Below are 27,695 nucleotides of genomic sequence, written 5' to 3' on the forward strand. Positions count from 1 at the left end.
ACAAGCTTCAAACACATTGACTTTTGCACGCTTTAATTTTCCGTAAATCCTCTATTTTGCCGTATCGTTCTACAAACTCGAATTTTCTTTTCAAGTAACTTCTCTGCAAGTTTTACACTGTTATAATTATTACCCATGCAGAAGTGATGCCACTTTCCATCAGAAGGTGTCAATAGTTCAGTCACTGTTTTTGCTAAAGGCTACCCAGCGCCGGAATATATCTTGAATGAGGAAATACATCCCGTACTCGAATTACACAGCATCCGAATGAGTATGCCGTATTTCGTAATTTTCGACGGATTGTAAACTTTAAAATTTAACCGTCCACGACACGGTATCATTCCTTCAGCAATTGAGATGCTCTGACTTAGATTAAACGTTCCTTTAAACTTTTTGGAAAAATAATCAGTTACGAATTGCACTTTAACAAGCCGGTCTGCATTATCTGGTTTATTTATGCTGTCGGAAAAATGTAAAAATGAAAATATTTGTCTGAATCGGTTGCGGGACATCGTTTTGCGAAATATCGATGTGTCTATTAACGGATTCGTTGACGAATAATCATTGAGCCTTGCTTTTCTTACAGTTCCCACAAGGATAGCAAACCCAAATCATTTTCTAAGTTCGGGCCCCGTAACGTCGATAAATTTTGCATTTTTTATATCCAATTTCCTTCTATTGCAACTTTGACTGTAGTACTTTTTGGTTTCGTTGCTAATATATTCAAATAGATCGTTCCCAATATATAACTGTACGATAACCTCGACGCTCTGTGTATCTTTGGGAAATATGTTTGGACCCGGGGATCCTTCAAATTCATTATTGATTATCGGTAAATCAAAGTCTGACCACTGTGCACTGTCTTCTTGGTCTGATTCAACCGAATCAGTTGGCAACCGTAGCGTTTGCCGAATTCTTCTTGGACGTATTTCACTATCTTCCTACGATTCTGTTTCACTTTCATTTGTTCGATATCCAATGTCTTCTTCCCAATCGGCCAAGTCGTCCGGAACGTCAGACAAGACGTCCGCGCATTCATCATAAATAATCCTATTGTCTCTTTCGTCCGCCATGATTAAACAGCACAAGTATTTATGTAAAAAAAATTGTTGACGTGTGTAACTTATTGTTATCTAAACCTCTGTGGTGCCGCCTGACGGCATAGTGTCAAGCTGTATATTAACTACGTAATGACGCATGTGTTCTGTCAATCTCGTGTAGCATGCATGGCCTCTATGACTAAATTTTCCTGTCCAGTTTGTAGCTGGACATACCTGCTTTATTTTCCGTTAGTTACGTACCTGATGTGACTTTTCGTCTTTTGTGTTGCAGTTCTGGTGCGAGTGGATGGACGGCCGTACAGCGTGCAACTGTGCGACACTGCCGGACAGGTGAGTAGACAACCGTAGTGTGTGGCGTGCTCTGCTGTAGCGCGGTAACAGGTGGGTGACCTTGGAACGCGCTGTTTGTCAACACAGTTGTCTCACCGCCTGAACCTCTGTGTCACCCTCCTGTCTTTTGTCAGCTCTGAAACATGAAAGCAGTTTGTGTGCGCGCGCCCAGACGGAGATAACTGAAGTGTCGAAATATAGCCTGGCACGTGCCGTGGCTGTTCCTTTGAGCCGCCGCAACCAGGTAGTTGCTGACTCATCGGCTGTGCTGACAAACAAGTGTGTGTGTGTGTGTGTGTGTGTGTGTGTGTGTGTGTGTGTGTGTGTGTGTGGAGTTTTACATGGCTAGATGCTTCCATGGGCTTCCATTTGACTTAGTAATTTATTTTGTCCAACAACGAAGCCGTAGAGCGTATGGAATCGGAACGTGGACGATAAACAATTCAGAAAAAAGAGAATAGATGCTCATGAAATGTAGAGCTTCAGAAGAATGCTGAAGGTTAGACGGGTAAGATGATCGCTGATGAAGTAGTACCGATTCGATCTGGGAAGAACAGTAATTAATGGCACAACTTGACCAAAAGGTGGGATCTGTTGAAAAGTCACATTGGGAGGTGTCAAGGAATCGTCAATTTGATGAGGGACAGAAGTATGGATGGTAAGTTGTACAGGGAGACGCAAGGGATGAAGATAGTGAACCGGTTCAAATGGGCGTGGGATACAATAGTTACGCAGAGATGAAGTAGTTGGCATGGGATAGACTAGCGTTGAGAACTGTAGCAAACTAGTCTTGGGACTGAAGACAATGACGATGACGCCTCGGATGGCGTCATCGAAATGGTGTATGGTGTTTCTAAATTCTTGTGGCAACACATTTCGCCACCCAGCTAAAAGTTATTTTCTTGAAGTTCGTGACGTCACTAACGTACTTGCATTATACCGATTAGTCTCATTAGAGTTCCCCCTGTTGGCAACAATTCAGAGTACTCTCAGTTTGTATAGATTTCAGCGGATGTCATGACAAACACGTGAAAGGCATACTGGAAGGTTTTTCAGCACCCGTGCAAGTTGTTAGATAGGAAAACAATATTATCCAGATCGCTGTCTTTATCTCGTAACCTATAACCGGTTTCGGAAAGTTCAAATTTCAGTTCAGTTCAGTTACCAAACTGAGAAAGGAATACCATTCGTTTCAGTGCGGCCAAACAATATTTTTCTTCCCTGTGGTTGACGTCGCTCTGTCATCCAGATAGCTACTTAACGGGATTATTAATTGAAGAGAACTGGGTAATATGAAGAACGAAAGTAACCCCCATCCGCCCCCCCCCCCCACACACAGACAGACAGACAGACAGACAGACAGAGAGAGAGAGAGAGAGAGAGAGAGAGAGAGAGCGAAGCATCCGAATTCAGTAACACTTTTCAGTACGAGCAATTACACATGAAAACGATTTCAACATGAAACATACGTATATTGTGTAAATTTACACTCGCTAATTTCTGAAAAACTATCCGTCGGAAATTTGGCTTCCACACTAAACATGTTTATAATATAGAAGAGTGTTAAAAGAATTCCCTTAAACACCTTGCAGACAACTTTTATGCGACAGTGGAGAAACGAAACGTACACGAAAATCCGTAAAATCATAGTCGTGGCAATATATACAGTTCCCCTTTTAGTATTATCCATATATTACATCAGTCCTTCTTTGTTATGGTCTCTGCTTGACGAAAATTACTCAGGGAACCGGTGGGATGGATGTTTTGTAGGTGACCTCCTTCGTGACTGAATTACATGAACATAGAATTCTTCTGATTTCTGATCCAAATGCTTCGTTTCTCCGATCCAGATTTGTTAGCAAATACTCTGAGGAAAACCATTTGCAACAGTGACTGAAAAGTCGGAGAATTTCATACATCGAAAATGTCACATACCCAGAAGAATTTTATTGACAGTAAAAAAGTTCATTACAATATTGGTCCGGAAAAGTTGATTTCCGGGCTGTGCTCTTCAAAACAATGATATTTATCAGAGGTTTCTCCTTCCGCATTTATTGTGGTTGACGTCACAGACTATATTAACAGGAGAGTTAATTCAGAGGCGGAGGACACAGAGTGTTCTGTTTGACGTTCGACGCGGCTGAAGTGCACTGAATGTATGTTAACGTTGCAATGGCACGTCTTTTGTAACAAAAGAGCTACCCGTAGTGGAAATGTCCAGACCGGAAGACGTTCGAAGTCTCCCTCGCCGTCCGTGCGATCACGGGAAGGCTACATTTATTGGTTTGGAGAGGTGACGACCAATATCTAAAACTCTGTATGTAGAACAGGAGATGCTGGATTCGGTGCACACGTGATAAACAGCAAACGACGGTTAGCGTTGCGAGCGAATATCTGGAGACAGCTGTGTGAGCAACAGTTGTTCCTACATCATTTGGAACGTGCACAGGCCCTTTCACCTGGAGGTTATCCTGCACGAGTTACGGCATGTTGTGGGGAAATGGGAAATACGCAGTACACTTGGAATTTGCGATCGTGTTCGCAGACTACGAGACAGCGATGTGAGGCCTGTATTCAAACAGGAGGTGAACTGTCGCAAGCTTTTCTCCAATAACTACTACTTTTCGGAAGAAAAACGGTCGAATCAGTATTACTATTTTAAAGGACATAACTCGGAAACCAAACATATCCGACATTCTTCTAAGGAACATTTTTTGTTGTCTATATGTATAGGGAATACGAGGCGTCTTTTTTTAAGTAAGTACCAATTTGAAATTAAAAAAGACGTGCTAAGATATCTCAATTTTATTTTTACGTGAACGTCCTGTACCTTAATCTACTCTTCTACATAATTTACGTCAATATTGAGGCTCTTGTCATAACGTTGTACCAGTTTTTGAATACCACCCTCATATAAGTCTTCCACGTGACTTGTTAACCACTGCATCACCACTGTTTTGATTTCGTCATCGTCTTGAAGAAGCTGACCGCCCAGGCGTTTCTTCAAGTGCAGGAACAGATGGTAGTCACTGGGCGCAAGATCGGGGCTGTACGGAGGATGATGTAGAGTTTCCCAACGAAAAGATGTCATGAGATCTTTGGTCTGATTCGCCACATGCGGACGGGCATAGTCTTGCAGCAAAACGATGCCCTTGCTCAACTTCCATGGACTGTTGCTTTGATTCTGGTGTGACGTAGGCCACCCATGTTTCATCGCTCGTAACAATTTGACTTAAGAAATCATCACCGTCGTTGTGGTACCGCTCAAGGAAAGTCAATGCAGGGTCTAAACGTTTGGTTTTGTGCACATCCGTCAACATTTTCGGTACCCAACGTGCGCACAATTTTCGGTAATTCAAGTGCTCGGTGACAATGCCATACAAAACACTACGAGAAACATTAGGAAAGTCAACCCGCAAGAAGGAAATCGTAAACCGTCTGTTTTATCTCACCTTATTGTCCACTTCCTGCACCAAACTTTAACGACCGAAGGACGCCCACTCCGTTGTTCATCATGCACATTTGTGCGTCCATCTTTAAATGCTCTCACCTGCTTTCTTACCATTCCATCACTCATAATGTTTTCTCCGTAAACTGCACAGATCTCACGATGAATATCGATCGCTTTTAGGCCTTTAGCACTAAGAAATCTTATAACAGCCCGTACATCACAGTCGGCGGGACTCAAGATTATCGGAGGCATCTTAAACACTCAGTACACAACGTAAACAAGAAAGAATCAGACTGTAATGGATTCAGTGCGTAATTTAAGGTACAGGATTTCATGTAAAAATAAATTATTGAGATATCTTAGCACGTCTTTTTTTATATTTCAAAACACGCCTCGTACATACGTGAAATGATGAACTCTGTTTTTGAAACAACCTATGTTCCTCTGTTAGGTAGTTCATTTACCTTTGAAAAAAATAATGGTCGCATCATAAATCCTTGTAATATGTCGGACGTTAGTTTCTACGTTTCATTTTTAGCATCAAAGGCGATAGCCACAATACTAGTGAACCGTGATTTATTTGCAAAGAATATTCTTAGGAATTTATTTTATTTACTAGCGATTCATCAAGAACATTAACACATTTAATCACACTATGTAAGCATGGAAGTAGATGCCAGGGAGTAACTGATGAAATCATAACCAGATTACTTTTAACAAATGGGAATTTTATTCACTTTACTAGAGCCTAAAAGCATCTTTTAAAAGAAACAGATTTAGAATTATAATCAGAAAGCACCCTGTAAATATCACAGTTACAATTTATTCAGAGGCAGAAAGAAACAAGTTTGGCTGTATGAGCTTTCTGGCAGAGAACTTTGCCGCTCCCTTTTGACACGACCGTAGTTACGACCGCTCACAACAGCCTCTGAAAGACTACACTGGTGCAAATCTGCAACACACCAGATAACTTTAAACTAAGAGTTTTAACAATTTACACAAGCACACAAACTATGCACCCCCCGTAGGAGGTATAGAAATGGTACAAAACACTAACAAAAATATTAACCATGCCATCGAAGGTGTAACGTGATTTTAACTTCTAAGAAAAGCCTTACGATGAAAGGGTGGCAACTTTGTATACTAAAATGATCATTTAAGTAAAAGCCCATGAAATGCAATCGTATATAAAATTCTACAAGGTTGGCCAAGCAATAGTTAAGATGCTCTACAGTACACAGATAAGATCATAGGCAATAATATCAAAGTTTTCAAAGCGCAAAACATATTTCAGGTGTTAGACCGTTACACTCCAAGCAATAATTACGTTAACACACCAAATCCGACAAACATGACAGAGGCAGCTACTAACGTACGGTAGATTGATAGGGAGATTACCGAACAACCGAACCACAGGTTGCTGTAACCCGCCCCTACTCCACAAGGGAAAAACGGACCACCCAATTTATAAGCAACTACCTTCCCGCGGGAGGGAAAATGGAGAAGAATGGTGGGACGAACACAAAGCAAAACGGCTGGTGACCTCACCAAGAAAACAAGTAGAATTTAACAAGTAGAATTTAACAAGTAAATGAAAAAACATAGCACTTCTAATAAACTGCGATTTCGCGAGAAGGCCTGGCGCAGCACCCCGTAAACGCTCTCCCGAACCGTTCGCTGCAAGCCTCTTCAAGGGACGCAGGAAGACGCGCCGATCTCCCGTCTCACGGCGTCGCAGCTCGCACCGGCCAGACTGATGTCGTTGGTTGACTCCTGTTACTCTCGTGTCGACCGCGAAGTCACTACGCCTCGCTATAAGGCACGGCCCACTGGACTCACGTGGCGACCTCACATGCGCCGACGCTCAAGACGGACAAGTCATCTTGTGTCTCAGTGCGCGACCGACCAACCGATCGATCCAACCGCCAGTGACCATTGCCTGAGCAACTCAAGCAGACTGGCGGCGTAACGCGCAGACTCAGATGCCGGAACTGAGCCCCGACCGGGCGACCACTCGCTGAGTTCTCTTACTGGCGGAGTGGAACGACTCTCATTTTGCCAGCTTTTAAGGTTGATCCGAACGACAGACATACTAGCACTCCGAACGACGGACAGACAGTAACTGCCTAACAAATGCGGACGAGAGACTGACTGACTGGCGACCTCATAGCACCCCTTAAATGCACGTGAACACGCAACCTTTCCCCTTTCCCACCAGAGGGACACACCAAAGCTGCGGCTGCCACAGCGGCGCCACCGCCAGTAACGGAGGGCGAGTGCTTCACACTAGGCGCTGCGGCGCGTTCTTCAAAACAGCAATTTTTACCACAGCTCAACTAGGGATAGTGTGTCTTCAGATGTAGCAAAAAGCGCTGTACTAGTCAGGGTGAAGACCTTGTTCAAAACCGTCACCGATCATGGCAGGTTAAGAGCAAAACGCCATATTTCCGTCGCTACTACCAGCGAGCACGCGTCGGCTGGCGTGCAGCTGGGCTGCCTCCCTGGGCCTCCAGAGAAAAGCAGCACATTTTGTGACCGGAGGCCGGCACTCCAAACAGCGGCGCGTCACGCCACGCCCCTCCCCCCGCCCCCCGGTTCGCGTGTCGCAGCTGAGAGCTCGGGCCGGGCCCGGTGGCGGCTCGCCGTGGGACCACAGCAGACAGGGGTGGGACGCGCTTAACCCCGCAGCGCAGCGGCTTCCCTTCCGGTGTCCCGTTTCCCAGACGTAACGCCACGGAACAGCGGCGTCTGCCCTGGCTCTGTGGCGCCGCTGCTAATTGCTGAACAAATGGCCTGGTTCCCGTCCCGTCCGCTAACGGTAGCCGAGCTTCCACGCCGCGCCAAGGAAACAACGGCTCACCGTGGAAATTTTAGACGGCAGATCTGCCCGATGCATTCAGAAGATTCCGCTCAACAGCTGTAATGAATTCGGATTCGACGTCAGCAATGAGCAAACTTTTCAGACGACTTGTTTTCGGCTTCCTGCTCTGCCATTCGAAGTGCAATATTTGCGAGTCTGCCTTGATGTCAAAATACTGTTCAAGACGTTTTGTCATCCTTCACTTCTGGTCGCATAAGCCGTCGGCACACGGACCGTGCTGTCGTACGTTAACGTTGAGCGTGGCAATTTCAACGTGCTGCTGAACGCTCAGGAATGGTGCGACTTGTGCATACACGTAAGTGGGCCCCAACGTGGGATACGCGATCGCAACGCACTCCAGCGGCAGTTTGAGGATTGTTTCTAGTTCGTAAATCGCACTGTTTACTCAACGGGCGCGCGTAAAATTCCCATGTTAGCTCTATTAAAACGCACATTTCCTCCATCGTCCACGAAAAGGAAAGTACCATGTCCAATCAATAAGACAGAGACATATAAAAGTTCCATTACAAACAGTGCGGTACAAATTTGGAATACTTCTCCGCATAAGATAAACATTATTTCATCATTCCCACGTTTTAGTAAAACCCCAAGGTCAGTCTTACTTAATCACTGTTCCTACCCAGTAGCAGAATCTTTGCAAAATGTGAATTACGAAGCGTAAAAGAAAAGGGAGCAAAATATCTTTATACAAGTAGCGTAAGCTCTCCTGTAGATTAAGCCAATCGAACAAAGTCACCCCTCAAAGAAAGGTGAACTTACATTTACATAACATCAAAAATTATAGTATATACTTATATTAAACTAATAATAAAGTATCAGAACCTAATAAAAACGCGAATGTTAGGAAATAAAATTTAGGAGTGTCAAGACGCGAACCTCCGCCCCAACTATCAAATCAGTACAAGAGAGTGACGCTATTTTTTTTTTTAATCTCATTTTGTTCGTTTTCGTTCGTTGCATTTGCTCGGGGCGGACGTCGCAAGGCACTCGTTTCAGTTCGTCGTTGAACCATTAACTCAGTTTTTTTATTACAGAGGGCAGCTAACCCTCTGACCGAACGCCCTGAGTTACAGTGCCGGCTACTCAATACGCTAAACCAACAACACACCGTACTGCAAGTAATTAAAGTATGTTACCCGTTGCAGAAAACCTTATCGTAGATATGTTACTAATTGAAGTTTAATTATAACAAATTGTACCAAGAACAATGCGTATTGGGTGGATCTTCCGTGTGTCGCCACCTTCAAATAGCCTACTCTTATAATACGCTCGTTACAATAATTCTTTCTCCATGAATATGATGTTTCTCGTTATTTTATTGGAACGAATCTGACAGTTAACAACGGGTTTCCAAGTGATTCTCAATTTGCTGGTGCTCAGAAACGACATATATATATCTATATATATACTCCTGGAAATTGAAATAAGAACACCGTGAATTCATTGTCCCAGGAAGGGGAAACTTTATTGACACATTCCTGGGGTCAGATACATCACATGATCACACTGACTGAACCACAGGCACATAGACACAGGCAACAGAGCATGCACAATGTCGGCACTAGTACAGTGTATATCCACCTTTCGCAGCAATGCAGGCTGCTATTCTCCCATGGAGACGATCGTAGAGATGCTGGATGTAGTCCTGTGGAACGGCTTGCCATGCCATTTCCACCTGGCGCCTCAGTTGGACCAGCGTTCGTGCTGGACGTGCAGACCGCGTGAGACGACGCTTCATCCAGTCCCAAACATGCTCAATGGGGGACAGATCCGGAGATCTTGCTGGCCAGGGTAGTTGACTTACACCTTCTAGAGCACGTTGGGTGGCACGGGATACATGCGGACGTGCATTGTCCTGTTGGAACAGCAAGTTCCCTTGCCGGTCTAGGAATGGTAGAACGATGGGTTCGATGACGGTTTGGATGTACCGTGCACTATTCAGTGTCCCCTCGACGATCACCAGTGGTGTACGGCCAGTGTAGGAGATCGCTCCCCACACCATGATGCCGGGTGTTGGCCCTGTGTGCCTCGGTCGTATGCAGTCCTGATTGTGGCGCTCACCTGCACGGCGCCAAACACGCATACGACCATCATTGGCACCAAGGCAGAAGCGACTCTCATCGCTGAAGACGACACGTCTCCATTCGTCCCTCCATTCACGCCTGTCGCGACACCACTGGAGGCGGGCTGCACGATGTTGGGGCGTGAGCGGAAGACGGCCTAACGGTGTGCGGGACCGTAGCCCAGCTTCATGGAGACGGTTGCGAATGGTCCTCGCCGATACCCCAGGAGCAACAGTGTCCCTAATTTGCTGGGAAGTGGCGGTGCGGTCCCCTACGGCACTGCGTAGGATCCTACGGTCTTGGCGTGCATCCGTGCGTCGCTGCGGTCCGGTCCCAGGTTGACGGGCACGTGCACCTTCCACCGACCACTGGCGACAACATCGATGTACTGTGGAGACCTCACGCCCCACGTGTTGAGCAATTCGGCGGTACGTCCACCCGGCCTCCCGCATGCCCACTATACGCCCTCGCTCAAAGTCCGTCAACTGCACATACGGTTCACGTCCACGCTGTCGCGGCATGCTACCAGTGTTAAAGACTGCGATGGAGCTCCGTATGCCACGGCAAACTGGCTGACACTGACGGCGGCGGTGCACAAATGCTGCGCAACTAGCGCCATTCGACGGCCAACACCGCGGTTCCTGGTGTGTCCGCTGTGCCGTGCGTGTGATCATTGCTTGTACAGCCCTCTCGCAGTGTCCGGAGCAAGTATGGTGGGTCTGACACACCGGTGTCAATGTGTTCTTTTTTCCATTTCCAGGAGTATATATATATATATATATATATATATATATATATATATATATATAAGCTTGAAATGAATGCCAATATGGTGCCTCACAACTCTGTACTGAAGGGAGACGGCGTGCGTGTGACGTAGGTGGCGTTGTGCCATCTCATTGGGCAACGCTCAGACGCACGCTCAGAATATCTGACATGCCAGATATTGCTCTGCACGTTCGGAAAGACTCCCGAACATGCTATTCCACGCTATGGCGTCCTAAACTCGGGACGCTCAACGCTCGGATGCACGGTTGGTGTGCCGACGGCTTTACCGTAACGTTAAATTAGCTTGCCAAGCCCACTGGTATAACCAGAACCTGGCATCTGGAGCGTACGCTCTGCAGGTCGTCTCCGTGGCGTTACCGTTCTGTGACGGGTGAAAAAAAAAAAGATGAGTGGCGAAAGAAAATGGGAAGAATAAGGGTGAAGGAGGTGCAGGAAGAAGAAATAGTTCACTAACAAAGGTACCGCGCCTACTCGTCATCACAGGTTTCGTCCATATTTATGGTATACTCAGCGCTTGGCCTGAAATGGTAGTGACATAAGTGGGAAGTCTAGATGCCCAAGTGTTCATATAAAAAAATTAGCGTTTTTGGGGCTGGGCAGGACGGCTTGAGCCTTTTATGTTGGTGCAGCTTTCACACGGCGGTCAGAGGAGCTGAAAGAGGACAGAACGGTAACCCTGCAGGTCGTGGGGTAGAGTTCCTATGGAAGTATTTCTTTTTATTTTCATTTTTTACGTTATTTATACTGCAAATAAACTGCATTACTGCTCAGTAATTACATGTATTAATATTTTCGTGAAAGGAATGAAAAGGAAAAATGGCAAAGCAAAACTCGCGATGACAAATAAATTTCCAGGAAGGAACTATATGGTCAACTTCATATATAAAATTGGATTCTTTCTCTTTAAGAATTTACATAAGCTACGGTGATATTCATCGTAAGAACAGGGGAATCTATTGTTCGCGTGCAGCTACTGAGGGCCGCAAACGTAACTGAGTCAGTTCGTTACCTCGTGTATCTGTTAGTGCAGAAAATTTTATAAAACGGAAAAGAATGTTTGCAGCCAACAGCGACATTGAGCAACAACGGCTAATGCAGTCCTGCAAGTTGACAGGAAACATACGCCGGATTTCAGCACCGAACTGCAAAGTTGTTGCTCTCGCGCCCACAAAGGACGTGTGGGCAACGTCGACAACACAGCGCCCATTTCAGTGTATGTCAAACACAGTACTGTGGCTCACGTATAGTGGTGTGAATAATATGAGAAAAAAATCGTCAATCAGAGCACCAATCGCCGATCAGATCTCTGCTTTTAATTCCCTTGTTCTCTCTCTCTCTCTCTCTCTCTCTCTCTCTCTCTCTCTCTCTCTCTCTCACACACACACACACACACACACACACACACACACACACACACACACACACACACCTTACGTTTTACGGCGTAGACGTAATGCAAGTCATTCTAATTGTTACATAAGAGAAATACATTTTATGCTAGTCGTAGTTGACAAACAACTAAAGTGAAGACAATGAAAAATTTAAAAGTCGTACTTTATTCTCAAAAATGGCTCTGAGCACTATGGGACTTAACATCTGAGGTCATCAGTCCCCTAGAACTTTGAACTACTTAAACCTAACTAACCTAAGGACATCACACACATCCATGCCTGAGGCAGGATTCGAACCTGCGACCGTAGTGGTCGCGCGGTTCCAGACTGTAGCGCCTAGAACCTCTCGGCCACCCCGGCCGGCGGCTGCCGTTAAAATCCCCGCCCTTCCTTCTAGAGATAAGTTTTTCCGTGGCTTCCCTAAATCGAGTAAGAGGCCAGTCGTCTTTGAACGCTTAAAAATAGATGAATTTCGTGACTTTTTTTTTCAAGTAAAACAAAAAGTAATGGTGAATCCAATGATATATTTCTATTCGTTACACTTCTTTCTCTCACAAGTCATTTTTATGTCCACCTCGGACGCTTCCTGTAATTTCTCCAAGAGGTGAAAAGACCCGTTGCAGCCGGAAGATGGTCATCCGCGGTAATTCCCGAAACCGTCCTGTCCATACTGAAGCGCCAAAAGAAAAACTACTTATAGGCGAGCATAATAAATACAGAGATACGTAAACAGACGGAATACGGCGCTGCGGTCGGAAACGTCTGTATAAGACAACAAGTGTCTGGCGCAGTTAAATCGGTGACTCATGCTACGATGGCAGTTTATCAAGATTGAAGTGAGTTTGAACGTGGTTTTACACTCGGCGCGCGGGTGATGGGACACAGCATCTCAGAGGTAGCGATGAAGTAAGGATTTTCCCGTAAGACTGTTTCACGAGTGGACCGTGAATATCAGGGACCAGTGAAACGTCAAATCTCAGGCATCGCTGCGGCCGGCAAAATATCCTGCAAGAACGGGACCAACGACGACTGAGGAGAATCGTTCAACGTGACAGAAGTGCAACCGTTCCGAAAACTGCTGCAGATTTCAGTGCTGGGCCATCAGCAAGTGTCAGCGAGCGAACCATTCGAAGAAACATCGTCTATATGATCTTTCAGGAGCCGAAGGTCCACTCGTGTACCCTTGATGACTGCTCGACACAAAGCTTTACGCCTCGCGCCGACCCGTCAACACCGACATTGGACTGTTGAAGACTGGTCTGACGAGTTTCGGTTCAAATTGTATCGAGCGGATGGACGTGTGCGGGTATGGAGGCAACCTCATGAGTCCATGGACCCTGCATGTCAGCAGGGGACTGTAGAGACTTTGTAGTGATGTGGGACCCCTGATACGTCTAGAGAAGACTCTGGCAGGTGAGACGTACGTAAGCATCCTGTCTGATCACCTGCATCCATTGATGTCCATTGTGCATTCCGACGGACTTGAGCAATTCCACCAGGACAAAGCCACACCCCACACGTGCAGAATTGCTACAGAGTGGCTCCAGGAACACTCTTCTGACTTTAAACGCTTCCGCTGGCCACCAAATTCCCCAGACATGAACATTACTGAGCTTATCTGGAATGCCTTACAAGATGCTGTTGGAAAGAGATCTCCACCCCTGCGTACTCTTACGAATTTATGGATAGCTCAGCAGGATTCATGCTGTCATTTCCCTCCAGCAGTACTTCAGACATTAGTCGAGTCCATGCCACGACGTGTTGCGGCACTTCTGCGTGCTTGCGGGGGTCCTACACGATGTTAGGCAGGTGTACCAGTTTCTCTGGTTCTTCAGTGTATAACAAATAATTATGTAGAGTCATTTTCAATATATTCTCTGTGAGAGTACGTACGATAAATGAAAAATACTAACTTCTAACAAAATGGTTATTTGTTGAAATAATTGTCAATTTCTTCGCCCAAAAACTCGAGACGAAAGAGCACACTGAAAATAAGCTTTTGAAGATATGGCAGAACATCTACATACTCTGATAGAAAAATGACTTTAAAATGCTGACATCAGATTCCATTCAAAATACCAGATACCACTCCAACGTTTTCCGCCTATCTGAAAGGAAAAAAGAAAAGTTTCTAGCAACATGCATTTACAGTTTTAGCTTACATTTTTTATAGGTAAGTTGCTTCTAGTCGGCGATCCGTAGGCCGTACAGGAATCCTTCCAGATCGAAAAGGAGGTCCCCTGCATCTTCTTCGTGATCATCGTAGTCCTACATGGCTTGTCAGGAGCTTGTGTCATCGGCAGCTCTGCTCGCTTCATACGCTTTTTAGCGTCCGGTTTTGTGCACAGATTGTAACAGGCTGGTCCGATCTCAAGGTTGAGCATGTTCATATTTTCCATAATGCCTGATAGGCCGCTGTCGAAATTACATGCTGCCACAATGGTCGCGATGTCGACTCTTCTTTTCCCACTGTGAATTGTTTTCGATGACAGTTTTCTGCCAAATCGCCTTGTAACTCGGTAACGGAGTTTCTAGCGAGCTTGGTACGAACGCTACAGTAAAGTAGATATCTCAGAGAACATTTGACGCCAAGACGAAATCTATTTTTTCAAAGACGACGACACCCTAAATGCAAAAGTCGAGATGGTTGCCTTGAAAGGAACACACTGGGTTTCCTCCTCTTCCTTCCCCTGCCACAGTTCGCTCCCCATCTCTAATGAGCCGGTCGTCGTTCCCTTCCCTTACTTCAACCCAATGGAAACGCGGCTCTGTGGAAGTGTGTAGTGAATTTAAGTTGAGAGACCCTTACAAATTACACTATAACACAAGGAGAATTCTTAAACGCGCCTTGTACTCGGGCTTAATTTTCTTTTGCGTTTTCTTTCCATAACGCCTGCTAATTGCACAACTCGAAAAAGTTGTTCTGGCACTAATCAGCTACTATGTACTGTTCTCTTGGGCAACCGTGGAGAGTATTATCCTCATTAAATCTGGTAAATCGTTTAGTTATACTTCTATATTTTCTTTTAAGTCGTATTCAAAGTCCGTATCTTGTTCCTTTGCAGCAAGCAACGGAATGTATATGATATCAATAAAACAATTGAACAATTCAGTATCAACATCTGTTCACATTTAGACTACGCGCAAGGGTATGATCGACAGATTTATAAACATTAGAATGCAACTTACATACTTCTTTCTATTTGCATTTCGCTATTACTGTGGCTTATAGTCTCATATTTGAAAATACTGTTCGTAAAACAGAAAGCTCGTAGTGTAAATAATAATGCGAGGAAAGTAAACTGGTACTTCGTAAGGAGGCAGCAACTTTCATATATATATATATATATATATATATATATAATGATTTACGTATTCTATGTATTTTACAACGCCATTTAGACGTCCTTGTTCATTATAACGCCTTACACTTCATTGGTGATCTTCAATAGTCAGCTAAGGCCCGAGGACCAAGTCAGCTTCAGATGTATCTTGGTTGATGTAGTAAGCTGTAAGGTAGTAGGTGTATCAGTTAATTATGTTATACATGTTATAACAAACTGTAACACTAAATCAACACTTACTATAGGGGAACTGGAAGAGGAGAGGAAAATGATAAGAAGCTGAAACGTGTCTAAGGCTTTGAATAACAACGTTGAGAGACTGCTTTTCATAGAGTAGTCCTGCAACGCAATCTGTAAATGTTTTTGCGTTCTCTTTTCTGGGAATAGATACGTATTTGGCGGAAACACTTGGAGTGTTGAGAGAAATCAAAGGTGGAGGCTGTGGGAAGGGAAGAGGAGGGGATGAGATAACCTAAACTACTTCTGAATGTAACGCTGTGTTATTTGTGTTATCCAAAAAATATTAAGACAGATCTTTGACGTCATAGAAAGACAAAGGTAGGCAGAAAAAAAGTACGATCGGAATATCGTGATTTCGTTTGCTCTTTGTTTGTTAAATATTACGCAGATTTTTACCTTAATATTATGTTTTGTTTTGCTCTTACTAATAGTTTTTAATGGATAGTACAATGCGCTCTCTGCAAAGTTGGTGCCCATTGTAACCGTCAAATTTATTGATCCATATTAATTACCTAGATTACGAGAACATTGTTTCTCAAGCATGTGAAAAGCCTTATGTTGCTTTACACTTCAAATGCGCACCAAATTCGCAAAAATTTGGTGAAATCATAATTAAGAGGAATAAGAACGTTTTTGCTACGTAATGAACCTAGAAATCCTGTATTTACTTCGAAATCGGACGACTAAAGATGAAAGTCGAAGTAATACCATATGATGGATCTTCCAATATGAAGCGAGGTTCGGATGCCACTACAAGAAACAATAGTGTGACTTGGTTTAAGTATTACAACGTGATGATTCCAAGAATCACAAGAGGAGGAGGTATACTTGGAAGAGGCCGGGAGATACGGGAAGATTTCAAGTAGATTACATCATGGTCAGACAGAGATTCCGAAATCAGATACTGGATTGTAAGGCGTACCCAGGAGCAGATATAGACTCAGATCACAATATAGTAGTGATGAAGAGTAGGCTGAAGTTCAAGACATTAGTCAGGAAGAATCAATACGCAAAGAAGTGGGACACGGAATACTAAGGAATGACGAGATACGTTTGAAGTTCTGTAACGCTATAGATACAGCAATAAGGAATAGCGCAGTAGGCAGTACAGTTGAAGAGGAATGGACATCTCTAAAAAGGCCCATCACAGAAGTTGGGAAGGAAAAGATAGGTACAAAAAAGGTAGCTGCGAAGAAACCATGGGTAACAGAAGAAATACTTCAGTTGATTGATGAAAGGAGGAAGTACAAACACGTTCCGGGAATATCAGGAATACAGAAATACAAGTCGCTGAGGAATGAAATAAATAGGAAGTGCAGGGAAGCTAAGACGAAATGGCTGCAGGAAAAAGGTGAAGACATCAAAAAAGATATGATTGTCGGAAAGACACTCAGCATACAGGAAAGTCAAAACAACCTTTGGTGACATTAAAAGCAACGGTGGTAACATTAAGAGTGCAACGGGAATTCCACTGTTAAATGCAGAGGAGAGAGCAGATAGGTGGAAAGAATACATTGAAAGCCTCTATGAGGGTGAAGATTTGTCTGATGTGATAGAAGAAGAAACAGGAGTCGATTTAGAAGAGATAGGGGATCCAGTATTAGAATCGGAGTTTAAAAGAGCTTTGGAGGACTTATGGTAAAATAAGGCAGAAGGGATAGATAACATTCCATCAGAATTTCTAAAATCATTGGGGGAAGTGGCAACAAAACTATTCACGTTGGTGTGTAGAATATATGAGTCTGGCGATATACCATCTGACTTTCGGAAAAGCATCATCCACACAATTCCGAAGACGTCAAGAGCTGACAAGTGCGAGAATTATCGCACAATCAGCTTAACAGCTCATGCATCGAAGCTGCTTACAAGAATAATCTACAGAAGAATGGAAAAGAAAATTGAGAATGCGCTAGGTGACGATCAGTTTGGATTTAGGAAAAGTAAAGGGACGAGAGAGGCAATTCTGACGTTACGGCTAATAATGGAAGCAAGGCTAAAGAAAAATCAAGACACTTTCATAGGATTTGTCGACCTGGAAAAAGCGTTCGACAATATAAAATGGTGCAAGCTGTTAGAGATTCTGAAAAAAGTAGGGGTAAGCTATAGGGAGAGACTGGTCATATACAATAGGTACAACAACCAAGAGGGAATAATAAGAGTGGACGATCAAGAACGAAGTGCTCGTATTAAGAAGGGTGTAAGACAAGGCTGTAGCCTTTCGCCCCTACTCTTCAATCTGTACATCGAGGAAGCAATGATGGAAATAAAAGAAAGGTTCAGGAGTGGAATTAAAATACAAGGTGAAAGGATATCAATGATAAGATTCACTGAGGACATTGCTATCCTGAGTGAAAGTGAAGAAGAATTAGATGATCTGCTGAACGGAATGAACAGTCTAATGAGTACACAGTATGGTTTGAGAGTAAATCGGAGAAAGACGAAGGTAATGAGAAGTAGTAGAAATGAGAACAGCGAGAAACTTAACATCAGGATTGATGGTCACGAAGTAAATGAAGTTAAGGAATTATGCTACCTAGGTAGTAAAATAACCATTGACGGCCGGAGCAAGGAGGACATCAAAATCAGACTCGCTATGCCAAAAAAGGCATTTCTGGCCAAGAGAAGTCTACTAATATCAAACACCGGCCTTAATTTGAGGAAGAAATTTCTGAGGATGTACGTCTGGAGTACAGCATTGTATGGTAGTGAAACATGGACTGTGGGGAATCCGGAACAGAAGAGAATCGAGGCATTTGAGATGTGGTGCTATAGACGAATGTTGAAAATTAGGTGGACTGATAAGGTAAGGAATGAGGAGGTTCTACGCAGAATCGGAGAGGAAAGGAATATGTGGAAAACACTGATAAGGAGACGGGACAGGATGATAGGACATCTGCTAAGACATGAGGGAATGACTTCCATGGTACTAGAGGGAGCTGTAGAGGGCAAAAACTGTAGAGGAAGACAGAGATTGGAATACGTCAAGCAAATAATTAAGGACGTAGGTTGCAAGTGCTACTCTGAGATGAAGAGGTTAGCACAAGAAAGGAATTCGTGGCGGGCCGCATCAAACCAGTCAGTAGACTGATGACAAAAAAAGATTCCAAGTCGCCTGCTCGGGTGTGCAGACCGTCGAGTGTCAATAGAAATCTCCAGGAACCAGCAATTTCATTACCCTGAAGAGCATAGCTGCGAAGCTGATCGTACTGTTGATTTTAATGGTGGTTTTATTTTAAAAACGACGCCACGCTATGCGCAAAGAATGTTATTAAAATTTAACTTTCGCTTCTTGATTCAGTGAAAGTCGTAAAGAAAAGTGTGATGGTTGTTTACGGAATGTTTTTAACTCTCTTTTTCTTGGTATGGCTTGAGACAAGCGGCGTGCGGCTCCGCACGATGGCAGACATTGCTCGTGCGGCGTCCGTGCACGTGTTTGACGTCAGAAAGGAAGTCGTTTGAGCTGATCGCCATGTGGAAAGCTCTTCTGGCGAACTAGCTGACATCACGCTTCACAGACGTGTGGCCACTTACACGCTGTAAAGTGCACTACACTCGTTAATAGTTTCTTTAAACACGAGGCGAGGACCAGGTTTTAAGGCAGCGAAAGGGCTTGCTTTAGTAGTCTGCGAACGCTGGGCAGCTGTGACGTGATGTAGGTACACTACTGGCCATTAAAATTGCTACACCACGAAGAGGACGTGCTACAGACGCGAAATTTAACCGACAGGAAGAAGATGCTGTGATATGCAAATGATCAGCTTTTCAGAGCATTCACACAAGGTTGGAGCCGGTGGCGACATGTACAACGTGCTGAGATGAGGAAATTTTGCAACTCATTTCTGATACACAAACAGCAGTTGACCGCCGTTGCCTGGTGAAACGTTGTTGTGATGCCTCGTGTAAGGAGGAGAAATGCGTACCATCACGTTTCCGACTTTAATAAAGGTCGCCTATCGCGATTGCGCTTTATCGTATCGCGACACTGCTGCTCGCGTTGGTCGAGATCCAATGACTGTTAGGAGAATTTGGAATCGGTGGGTTCAGGAGGGTAATACGAAAGGCCGTGCTGGATCCCAACGGCCTCGTATCACTAGCAGTCGAATGACAGGCATCTGATCCGCATGGCTGTAACGGATCGTACAGCCACGTCTCGGTCCCTGAGTCAACAGATGGGGACGTCTGCAAGACGACAACCATCTGCACGAACAGTTCGACGACGTTTGCAGCAGCATGGACTATCAGCTCGGAGACCATGGCTGCGGTTACCCTTGACGCTGCATCACAGGCAGGAGCGCCTGCGATGTTGTACTCAACGACGAACCTGTGTGCACGAATGGCAAAACGTCATTTTTTCGGATGAATCCAGGTTCTGTTTACAGCATCATGATGGTCGCATCGGTGTTTGGCGACATCGCGGTGAACGCACATTGGAAGCGTGTATTCGTCATCGCCATACTGGCGTCTCACTTGGCGTGATGGTATGGGGTGCCATTGGTTACACGTCTCGGTCACCTCGCATTGACGGCACTTTGAACAGTGGACGTTACATTTCAGATGTGTTACGACCCGTGGCACTATCTTTCATTCGATCCCTGCGAAAACCTACATTTCAGCAGGATAAAGCACGAACGCAGGTTGCATGTCCTGTATGGGCGTTTATGGATACAGAAAACGTTCGACTGCTGCCCTGGCCAGCACATTCTCCAGATCTCTCACCAATTGAAAACGTCTGGTCAATGATGGCCTAGCAACTGTCTCGTCACAGTACGCCAGTCACTACTCTTGATGAACTGTGGTATCGTGTCGAAGCCGCATGGGCAGCTGTACCTGTACACGCCAACCAAGCTCTGTTTGACTTAATGCCAAGGCTTATCAAGGCCGTTATTACGGCCAGAGGTGGTTGTTCTGGGTGCTGATTTCTCAGGATCTGTGCACCCAAATTGCGTGAAAATGTAATCACATGTCAGTTCTAGTATAGTATGTTTGTCCAATGAATACTCGTTTATCATCTGCATTTCTTCTTGGTGTAGCTATTTTAATGGCCAGTAGTGTAGCTATACAAATCTGAAGGTAACGGCAGCAGGCTTTGGTGGAGGTTTGAGCAAATGTGCCTAGGAGGTCCTGAGAGTTATATTTGTTCGCTCCTACGTTCTTGTCCCCCTCGTGGCAGGAGTCAAACTGGAGAACTGAAGCTGCTATTGGGAAGGTGAGGTGTAGAATTACAAGGCTGACACAAATAGCCGGAACTACGATTTGCGGACATGGCCCTTCGAATATGTAGTGCTTGTCCTTAATCGCTTGAAGATAACGATCTGATTCCTTTGAAAGTAAAACAGTCGGTTTGTTTATTCGTCCATTAACATGAGAGACTGCTCTACGACGCTAATGGCCTTGTTGATGGGATTTTGCTTCCCTATTTCCTTTAAATTACAATATGTTAGGTGACGCTTGGTCATGAACGTTATGTATATCAACTGAAAATGTGAATTACTGTAACCAGTCACATTTACTACTCTTCCCATCTCGCGTGTCGTTAGCCCTCCATCAAGTGGACTGCGGTCGATTAATAAGGCGTGGTCATATAAATCGAAGGGTACCCACCGATTGGAACATGTGCGCAGGTCGTTCCAGTTTATAAGGAACGTTGCCGCACAGTCATGCATAATTATAGGCCTATATCGCTGACGTCAGTCTTCTGAATTATGGAACATATTGACATACTTTATGCTCACGTATTATGAAATGTTTTGAGTGCATAATCGACCTGATAATGGAAGGATAATACTCTGAAACGCGTAGTGGGAAGGATAATACTATATCAGCCACATTACAGTTACTCATATTTTTAATTTATATGTCCTTTTTTTCTCACCATCAGCACCTACATCTGCAGTCTTAAAGCCACCTTGCGGTGTGTAACGGAGGGTTTGTATACCACTGTCATGCCCCACTTTCCTGTTCCAGTCGCGAACAGTTCGCGGGAAGAACGATTGCTGGTTTCTTTTCATGGTCTTCACGCGGGATATACGAAGGAGGAAACAACAGTATATTGCTTGACTTTTCTAGGAACGCACTCTCTCCGAATCTTAACAGTAGACCATACCGTTATGAAGAACGCCTGTCTTACAGTGTCTGCCTCTCGAGTTGGTTGATCATCGCTGTGATGCCTTTATGCTTACTAAATAAACCTGTAACGATACTCTCTGGTATTCTTCGGATTTCTCTATTGCCTCTATCAAATGGTTCAAATGGCTCTGAGCACTATGGGACTCAACTGCTGTGGTCATAAGTCCCCTAGAACTTAGAACTACTTAAACCTAACTAACCTAAGGCCAGCACACAACACCCAGCCATCACGAGGCAGAGAAAATCCCTGACCCCGCCGGAAATCGAACCCGGGAACCCAGGCGTGGGAAGCGAGAACGCTACCGCACGACCACGAGATGCGGGCCCTCTATCAAACCTGTCCGGCATGGATCCTATACTGACGAGCAATATTAAAGTATTGGTCGAACGGGAGTTTTGTAAGCTACCTCACTTTCTAACGGACTAAATTTCCTGAGGATTCTTCCAGTGAATCTGCCTTTCCTGCGACTGATTTTACATGATCGTTCCAGGATAAGTCTCTCCGTATGCATACTCTTCCGTATTTTATGACAATAACTGCTTCCAGTGATCGTTTTGCAATCGTGAAGTCATACAATAATGGGACTTTCCGTCTATATACACACAATACGTCACATTTGTTTATGTTGAGGTTCAATTGGAAGTCCCTACACCAAGCATAGAGTCTCTGGAGGTCTTCCTCCATTTCGCTACAATTTTCAAGCGTTGCGACTTCACCTTATCCAACAGCATCATCGACGAGAAACCCCAAGGAACTTCCGATGTTGTCCGCTATGTGATTTATATGTATTGTTAAAAGGAATGGGCCTATGACAATTCCTTCGGGTACACCCTAAGTCACTTTTACGACCGAAGATTTCTCTCCATTGAGAATGACATTCTGTGTTCTTACAAACTATTTTGTATTCCGGGCAACCGCAGCTGTTGAAAGGCATGATGTCAGGAAGAACTCCGCTAACAGCTGGTAAAACTGCTGTCTATTGAAACACAATCGGTTTCGCTGCTTAAGCAGCATTATCAGTCTCTCTTTGTCGTTCGTGCGGGCCGCTTCGACATTGCCCTGCTCCGAGCTGCTGTCACGCTGTTGCAGGCAAATTTTGAAGAATGGAGCACGTCTGCTTTACCTTTCGCTCGCCGTAGTGTTGACGATATTCTGTGAATAATAAATTCGCACTAGGAGCGATATGTATTCCTATGATCTTTTAACGTTGTTGCACCTGATGTTGGGCTTTAAGCAGCGAATGCTGTTGTTTTTTAATAAACAACAATCTTAACAGCTGTTAGCGAAGTTCTTCCTAACATCATTGTGTGTTCTGTTTGCTAGAAACTCCTCAGTTCATTCACACAATTGGTCTGATATTCCGCACGCTCGTATTTTCTTCATTAGGCGACAGTGCAGAACCGTATGGAATGCCTTGCACAAGTCTAGGAACTCGGCATCTAACTGCGCGCCGGTATGTACCGCCTTCTGGGTCTCGTGGACGAAAAGAACGAGGTGGGTTTGACACGATCGTTATTTCTGGAACCCGTGTTAATTCCTACAGAGTAGATTTTCAGTCTTCAGAAACGGCATAATACGCGAACATTCTACAACTTAAAGACGTCAGAGATGTAGGCTAACAGTTTTGTGCGTCTTTTCAGTGATGCTTTCTTGAAAATGGGAATGAGTTGTGCTTTTGTCCAATCATCAGGAACATTTCGTTCTTCCAAAGACCGACGGTACACTGCTGGTAAAAGAGGTACCAATTCTTTCGCCTACTCTCTGTAGATTCGTATTGGTATCCCGTCAAGTCCAGGAGCCTTCCCCTGTTGAGCGACTTCTGTTACTCTTCCACCCATAGTCACTTATTTCGGCGTCAGTCGTTTTTCCGTTCGTTCGACGATTTAAAGAAGGCATTACGGTACGATATTCCTATGTGAAACAGGACGTTTGGCATTTCTATCTATTCTGTGTCGTCCTCCGTTTCAAAGACTTTATGGTCACAAAGTGTCTTGAGCTGTGTACTGATTTAACATAAGACCAAAAATTCTTAGGATTTCCTGTCAAGTCGGTAGGCAGAATTTTACTTTCGAATTATCTGAATGATTCACACACGCCTCTCCTTCTATTTTGGCTTCGTTTAGTTTAGTTCGTCTGAGAGGCTTTGGCTACGTTGAAATTTACAGTGAAACTTCCTTTGCTTTCATAGCAGCTTTTTTAACATGGGTGTCGAACCACGGCGGGTCTTTACCATTCCTCAAAACTTTACTCGGCACATGCCTGTGTAAAGCACATTGTATAATGCTCGTGAACTTTGTCTACTGATACAGAATGTTGTTAGCACGGGGGATGAAATTTTCAGTTGAGTACTCAAGTAATCTAAAATCTCTTTCTTGTCAAGCAGAAATATCTTCGTACCTTTGTTTGTATTCCAGTATCAGCCAAGCTATAATGATCACTATTCCCCTGTTCCAGGTAAATGCGTCGAAAATTTAGGTTTTGTTTTTCACCAGCAGGTCTAATATGTTACCTTCACAAATCGGATTTCTGATTATCTACTCATAGTAATTTTCGGATAAGGTATTTAAAACAATTTCACTAATTTCCCCGTCTGTGTTACCTGCCCTATTCGTTCAGATTGATACAGGAGCTAGAGAACACAAAAAAAAATGTGTTTCGACAAGGAACATACGCTCCCTGAAGTCGACTTATGTTAGGGAACATTTTGACAGAGGTGCTGACGTAAGCTGTTGTGTTGGTATCACTGACAGGGATTGGGTTCTGACATTCAAAACTCCTCTGTGTACGGATGGCTGGCTGTACTGCTTGGATGTACCTCTGAGTGCTAGACAAAGCTGTACTTCCACCACGGTGGGGCGTCAGCGCGTTGCAGCATTGATGTGACGAACAACCTGACAGCGACCTTCCGGAATCGCTGGATCGGCCGAGGTGACCCCAGGTCGTCTAACTCACGTGTCTGGACCACCGGGGCAGCAATCATTTACAGTAGCTACGTTCCTGCCGAGTCGTGCTCTGGATAAAAACGCTGTAACGCAAGCACGCAGTCTTTTTCCCTACTATTCAACCTCTACATTAAAGAAGCAATGACGGAAGTAAAAGAAAGGTTCCTTAGTAGGATTAAAATTCACGGTGAAAGGATATCAGTCATAAGTTTCACTGACGACATTGCTATCCATATATAACGAAAATGAGGAAGAAATAAAGGGGCAATTGAACGGAATGAACAGTCTAATTGACAAATAATATGAATTTCGAGAAAAGTTAAGGTGACATTAGTGAGGAGTAACACAACTGAGATTAGTGATAAACTTAATATCAAGGTTGGGGTTCAGAAACTAGAATAATTTAAGGAATTTTGCTACTTCGGAAGCAGGCTAATACACTACAAAGTAGGGATGAAATAACAAGCAGACTATCACAGGCAAAGAATGTATTCCTCGTCAAAAAGGTCTACTAGTGCCAAACTTAAATTGAGGAAAACCTTTCTGAGAATGTACGTTTAGAGAGCAATAGTGAATACAAGTGCAGGAAAACACAAAGAAAAAAGAAATGCGAATTCACGAAAGGATTTTGAGAATTTAGTGAACACCCAAGACATAAGTTCCTCTACAGGAATGCGAAGAAAGGAACATATGAGGACACGCCGAGTAGAAGAAACGAGAGGATGACATTACATGTGTTGAGACGTCAGGGAATCATTTGTAATACTAGTGGCATCCATTGAAGGCAAAAGCTGTAGCGGAAGATGGAGCTTTGAATTCATCAACCAATCAATCAATGACATTAGATGTACAGGGGTGGGCAATGATATGGAAACACCCAAAGCACAACACGTTAGCGTGCTTAATAAAGTATAGGAAAACCGTTGGCACTTACAACAGCTTCCAGTAGTCTCGGAATACATACATACAGATCTTGTATGGTTTTGAAGAGAATCTTACGCCATTCTTCCTACAAAATAGTGGCACGTTCAAGTAACGGTAAAAGAAGACACTTTTCAACGAAGTAGACCACGAAGGCTCAATAATATTGAGATCTGATGCCTGTGGTGGCCAGGGGTGATTCGACAGTTCATCCACGCGCTTAAAAAACCAATCCTGGGCAATGCGAGCTGTCTGAACAGGGGCTCTGCCGACTTGGAACGGTAAGCTCCCTAACTGCACGCCGTCAAGCTGCTGCAGTTCGCCTTATCCTTCCTCATGCGACCTTGTCTCTTTGTACCGTTTGTCCCTCCGTCATTCAATGTCAACAGGGCAGACTTCCTCCACCCCTTTCTGCTGCTCAGTAATGTCAATGTGCACCATCCTCTTTGGGGTTCTGGCAGAACCTGCCCGAGAGGCCCTCTTGGCTGACCTCATTAATAAACGTGACCTCTTCTGCCTTAACACAGGAGTCCATTCAGACCCCTTGCACACCTATTCCCATTTGGACCTATCCTTCTGCACTGTCCAATTTCGTCCATCGTCTCGAGTGGTCCTTTCTCTTGACACATACTCGAGCGACCATTTCATGTGAGCGCTCTGTTTGCTGACTCCTACCTCACCTCCGTTATAGAATTATTATAGAATTATTTTAGGAGGAGTAGGCGTTCGCGTCTTACAGTTTTTAAAGCAATAGACAACATTTCTATTACTACCAAGGATTTCGTAGGCCCCCAAGTCATCTTGCATGGTCCATTGGTGTTTTGCGGTGGAGTTTTGAACTTAACTCTCGCTAACAAGGATACGAATGAACACGGTACGTGGACCAAAAGTCGATAAAGTAAAAGGGCTCGATAATTTCAATTCATGTGATGTCATCGCTTATCGGACATTTCAGATTTGTGAAGTTTACAACAGAGATAAGGGTTCATCGTATTACATGTCGACTATACCTTTGGTTCTCAGGACCAGGAATCGTAAAATAAATGACTCTGAATCTGTCTCAGAGTGGGTTGACAACTGTAAAAAGATCGCACTCGTTGGTGATCTGACTCATTATTATAGAAATTAAATAAAGTTCCCTTCCTTATCCTTAATCATTATCTATTATAAAAAAAATACACATTGATCTTGCCAAAAGCCGAGAAGCGATTCTTCTTGGTGTTGTAGCTCTCTGGGGCACTCTGGGATGCTAAATGCTCATTAATATTTGTTTATATGTGCGAAAATCTGCGTGAACACTCAAATGGCAATTTACTAAGGACCACTGGAGGCTTTAATCCTCCTAGGCAACCTCCTACGAACAAGATTTCCTGAGTCGTGAAGACCACGTGGAATATCTTACAAACGTTATCCTTATCGTTGCAGAGTGTTCCACTCCCCGAACTTCCACGCCGTGTCCCGGTCCCTTAGTGGACTGAAGCGGGTCGCGACGCAATTCACGCGGAGACGTGCCCTCCGCGTTTTTAATCGTCTTCCTACGGTGGGAAACTGCATCCATTTTAAACAGATACGTGCACAGTGTCATCGCGTTCATCAGAACAGCAAAAAAGCTAGCTGGATTTCGTTCACTATTTCTTTCAATAGTTCCACTCTCTCTTCCATCGTGTGGGCCAATCTCCACGGCTCTCTGGGACCAAGATCCATTCCCCAATTTCCACCCTGACAGTAGCAGACGATGTCGTCATGGACCCTGCTACTATCTCCTTACCGGGCCTAGGTATCGGTACGACAGTCGGAAATGACTGGAGGAGGCTTGGGCGGTACCCTTCTCCTCTCAGAAACGTGTGTGCTACAATGCCACCTTTACTATGGTGGAGCTAGGTCATACTCCATCTCAATCTGCTCCAGGGACAGACGCTGTTAACATTCAGATGTTGCAGGATCTTTTTCTTATGGTCAAGCACTTTCTGCTTAATATGTAGAACTGCATCTGGACAGAGGCCACGTTTCCCAAACGCTGGCGTGAAGCCACTGTCGTACCTATACCTAAGCCCGATGAGGACAAACGCTTTCTTTCTAGCTATCGCCAATTTCTCTCACCAGCTGTGTTTGCAAGGTGATGGAATGCATGATTCATGCCCAGCTGGTATGGTGG

At 44.4% G+C, this 27,695-nt stretch overlaps 1 protein-coding gene across 1 annotated transcript in view; it reads left to right on the forward strand.

Moving 5' to 3' along the window:
* Positions 1 to 27,695, forward strand: part of LOC126100435 (cell division control protein 42 homolog) — a 660,590-nt gene that overhangs the window by 286,186 nt on the left and 346,709 nt on the right. The window contains exon 2 of the mRNA XM_049911039.1: positions 1,333 to 1,391. Coding sequence (XP_049766996.1) covers positions 1,333 to 1,391 — 59 coding nt within the window. The remainder of the gene's footprint in view (positions 1 to 1,332; positions 1,392 to 27,695) is intronic.

This window comes from Schistocerca cancellata, chromosome 9 (genome assembly GCF_023864275.1).
Source record: "Schistocerca cancellata isolate TAMUIC-IGC-003103 chromosome 9, iqSchCanc2.1, whole genome shotgun sequence".
Classification (NCBI taxonomy): Eukaryota; Metazoa; Arthropoda; class Insecta; order Orthoptera; family Acrididae; genus Schistocerca; species Schistocerca cancellata.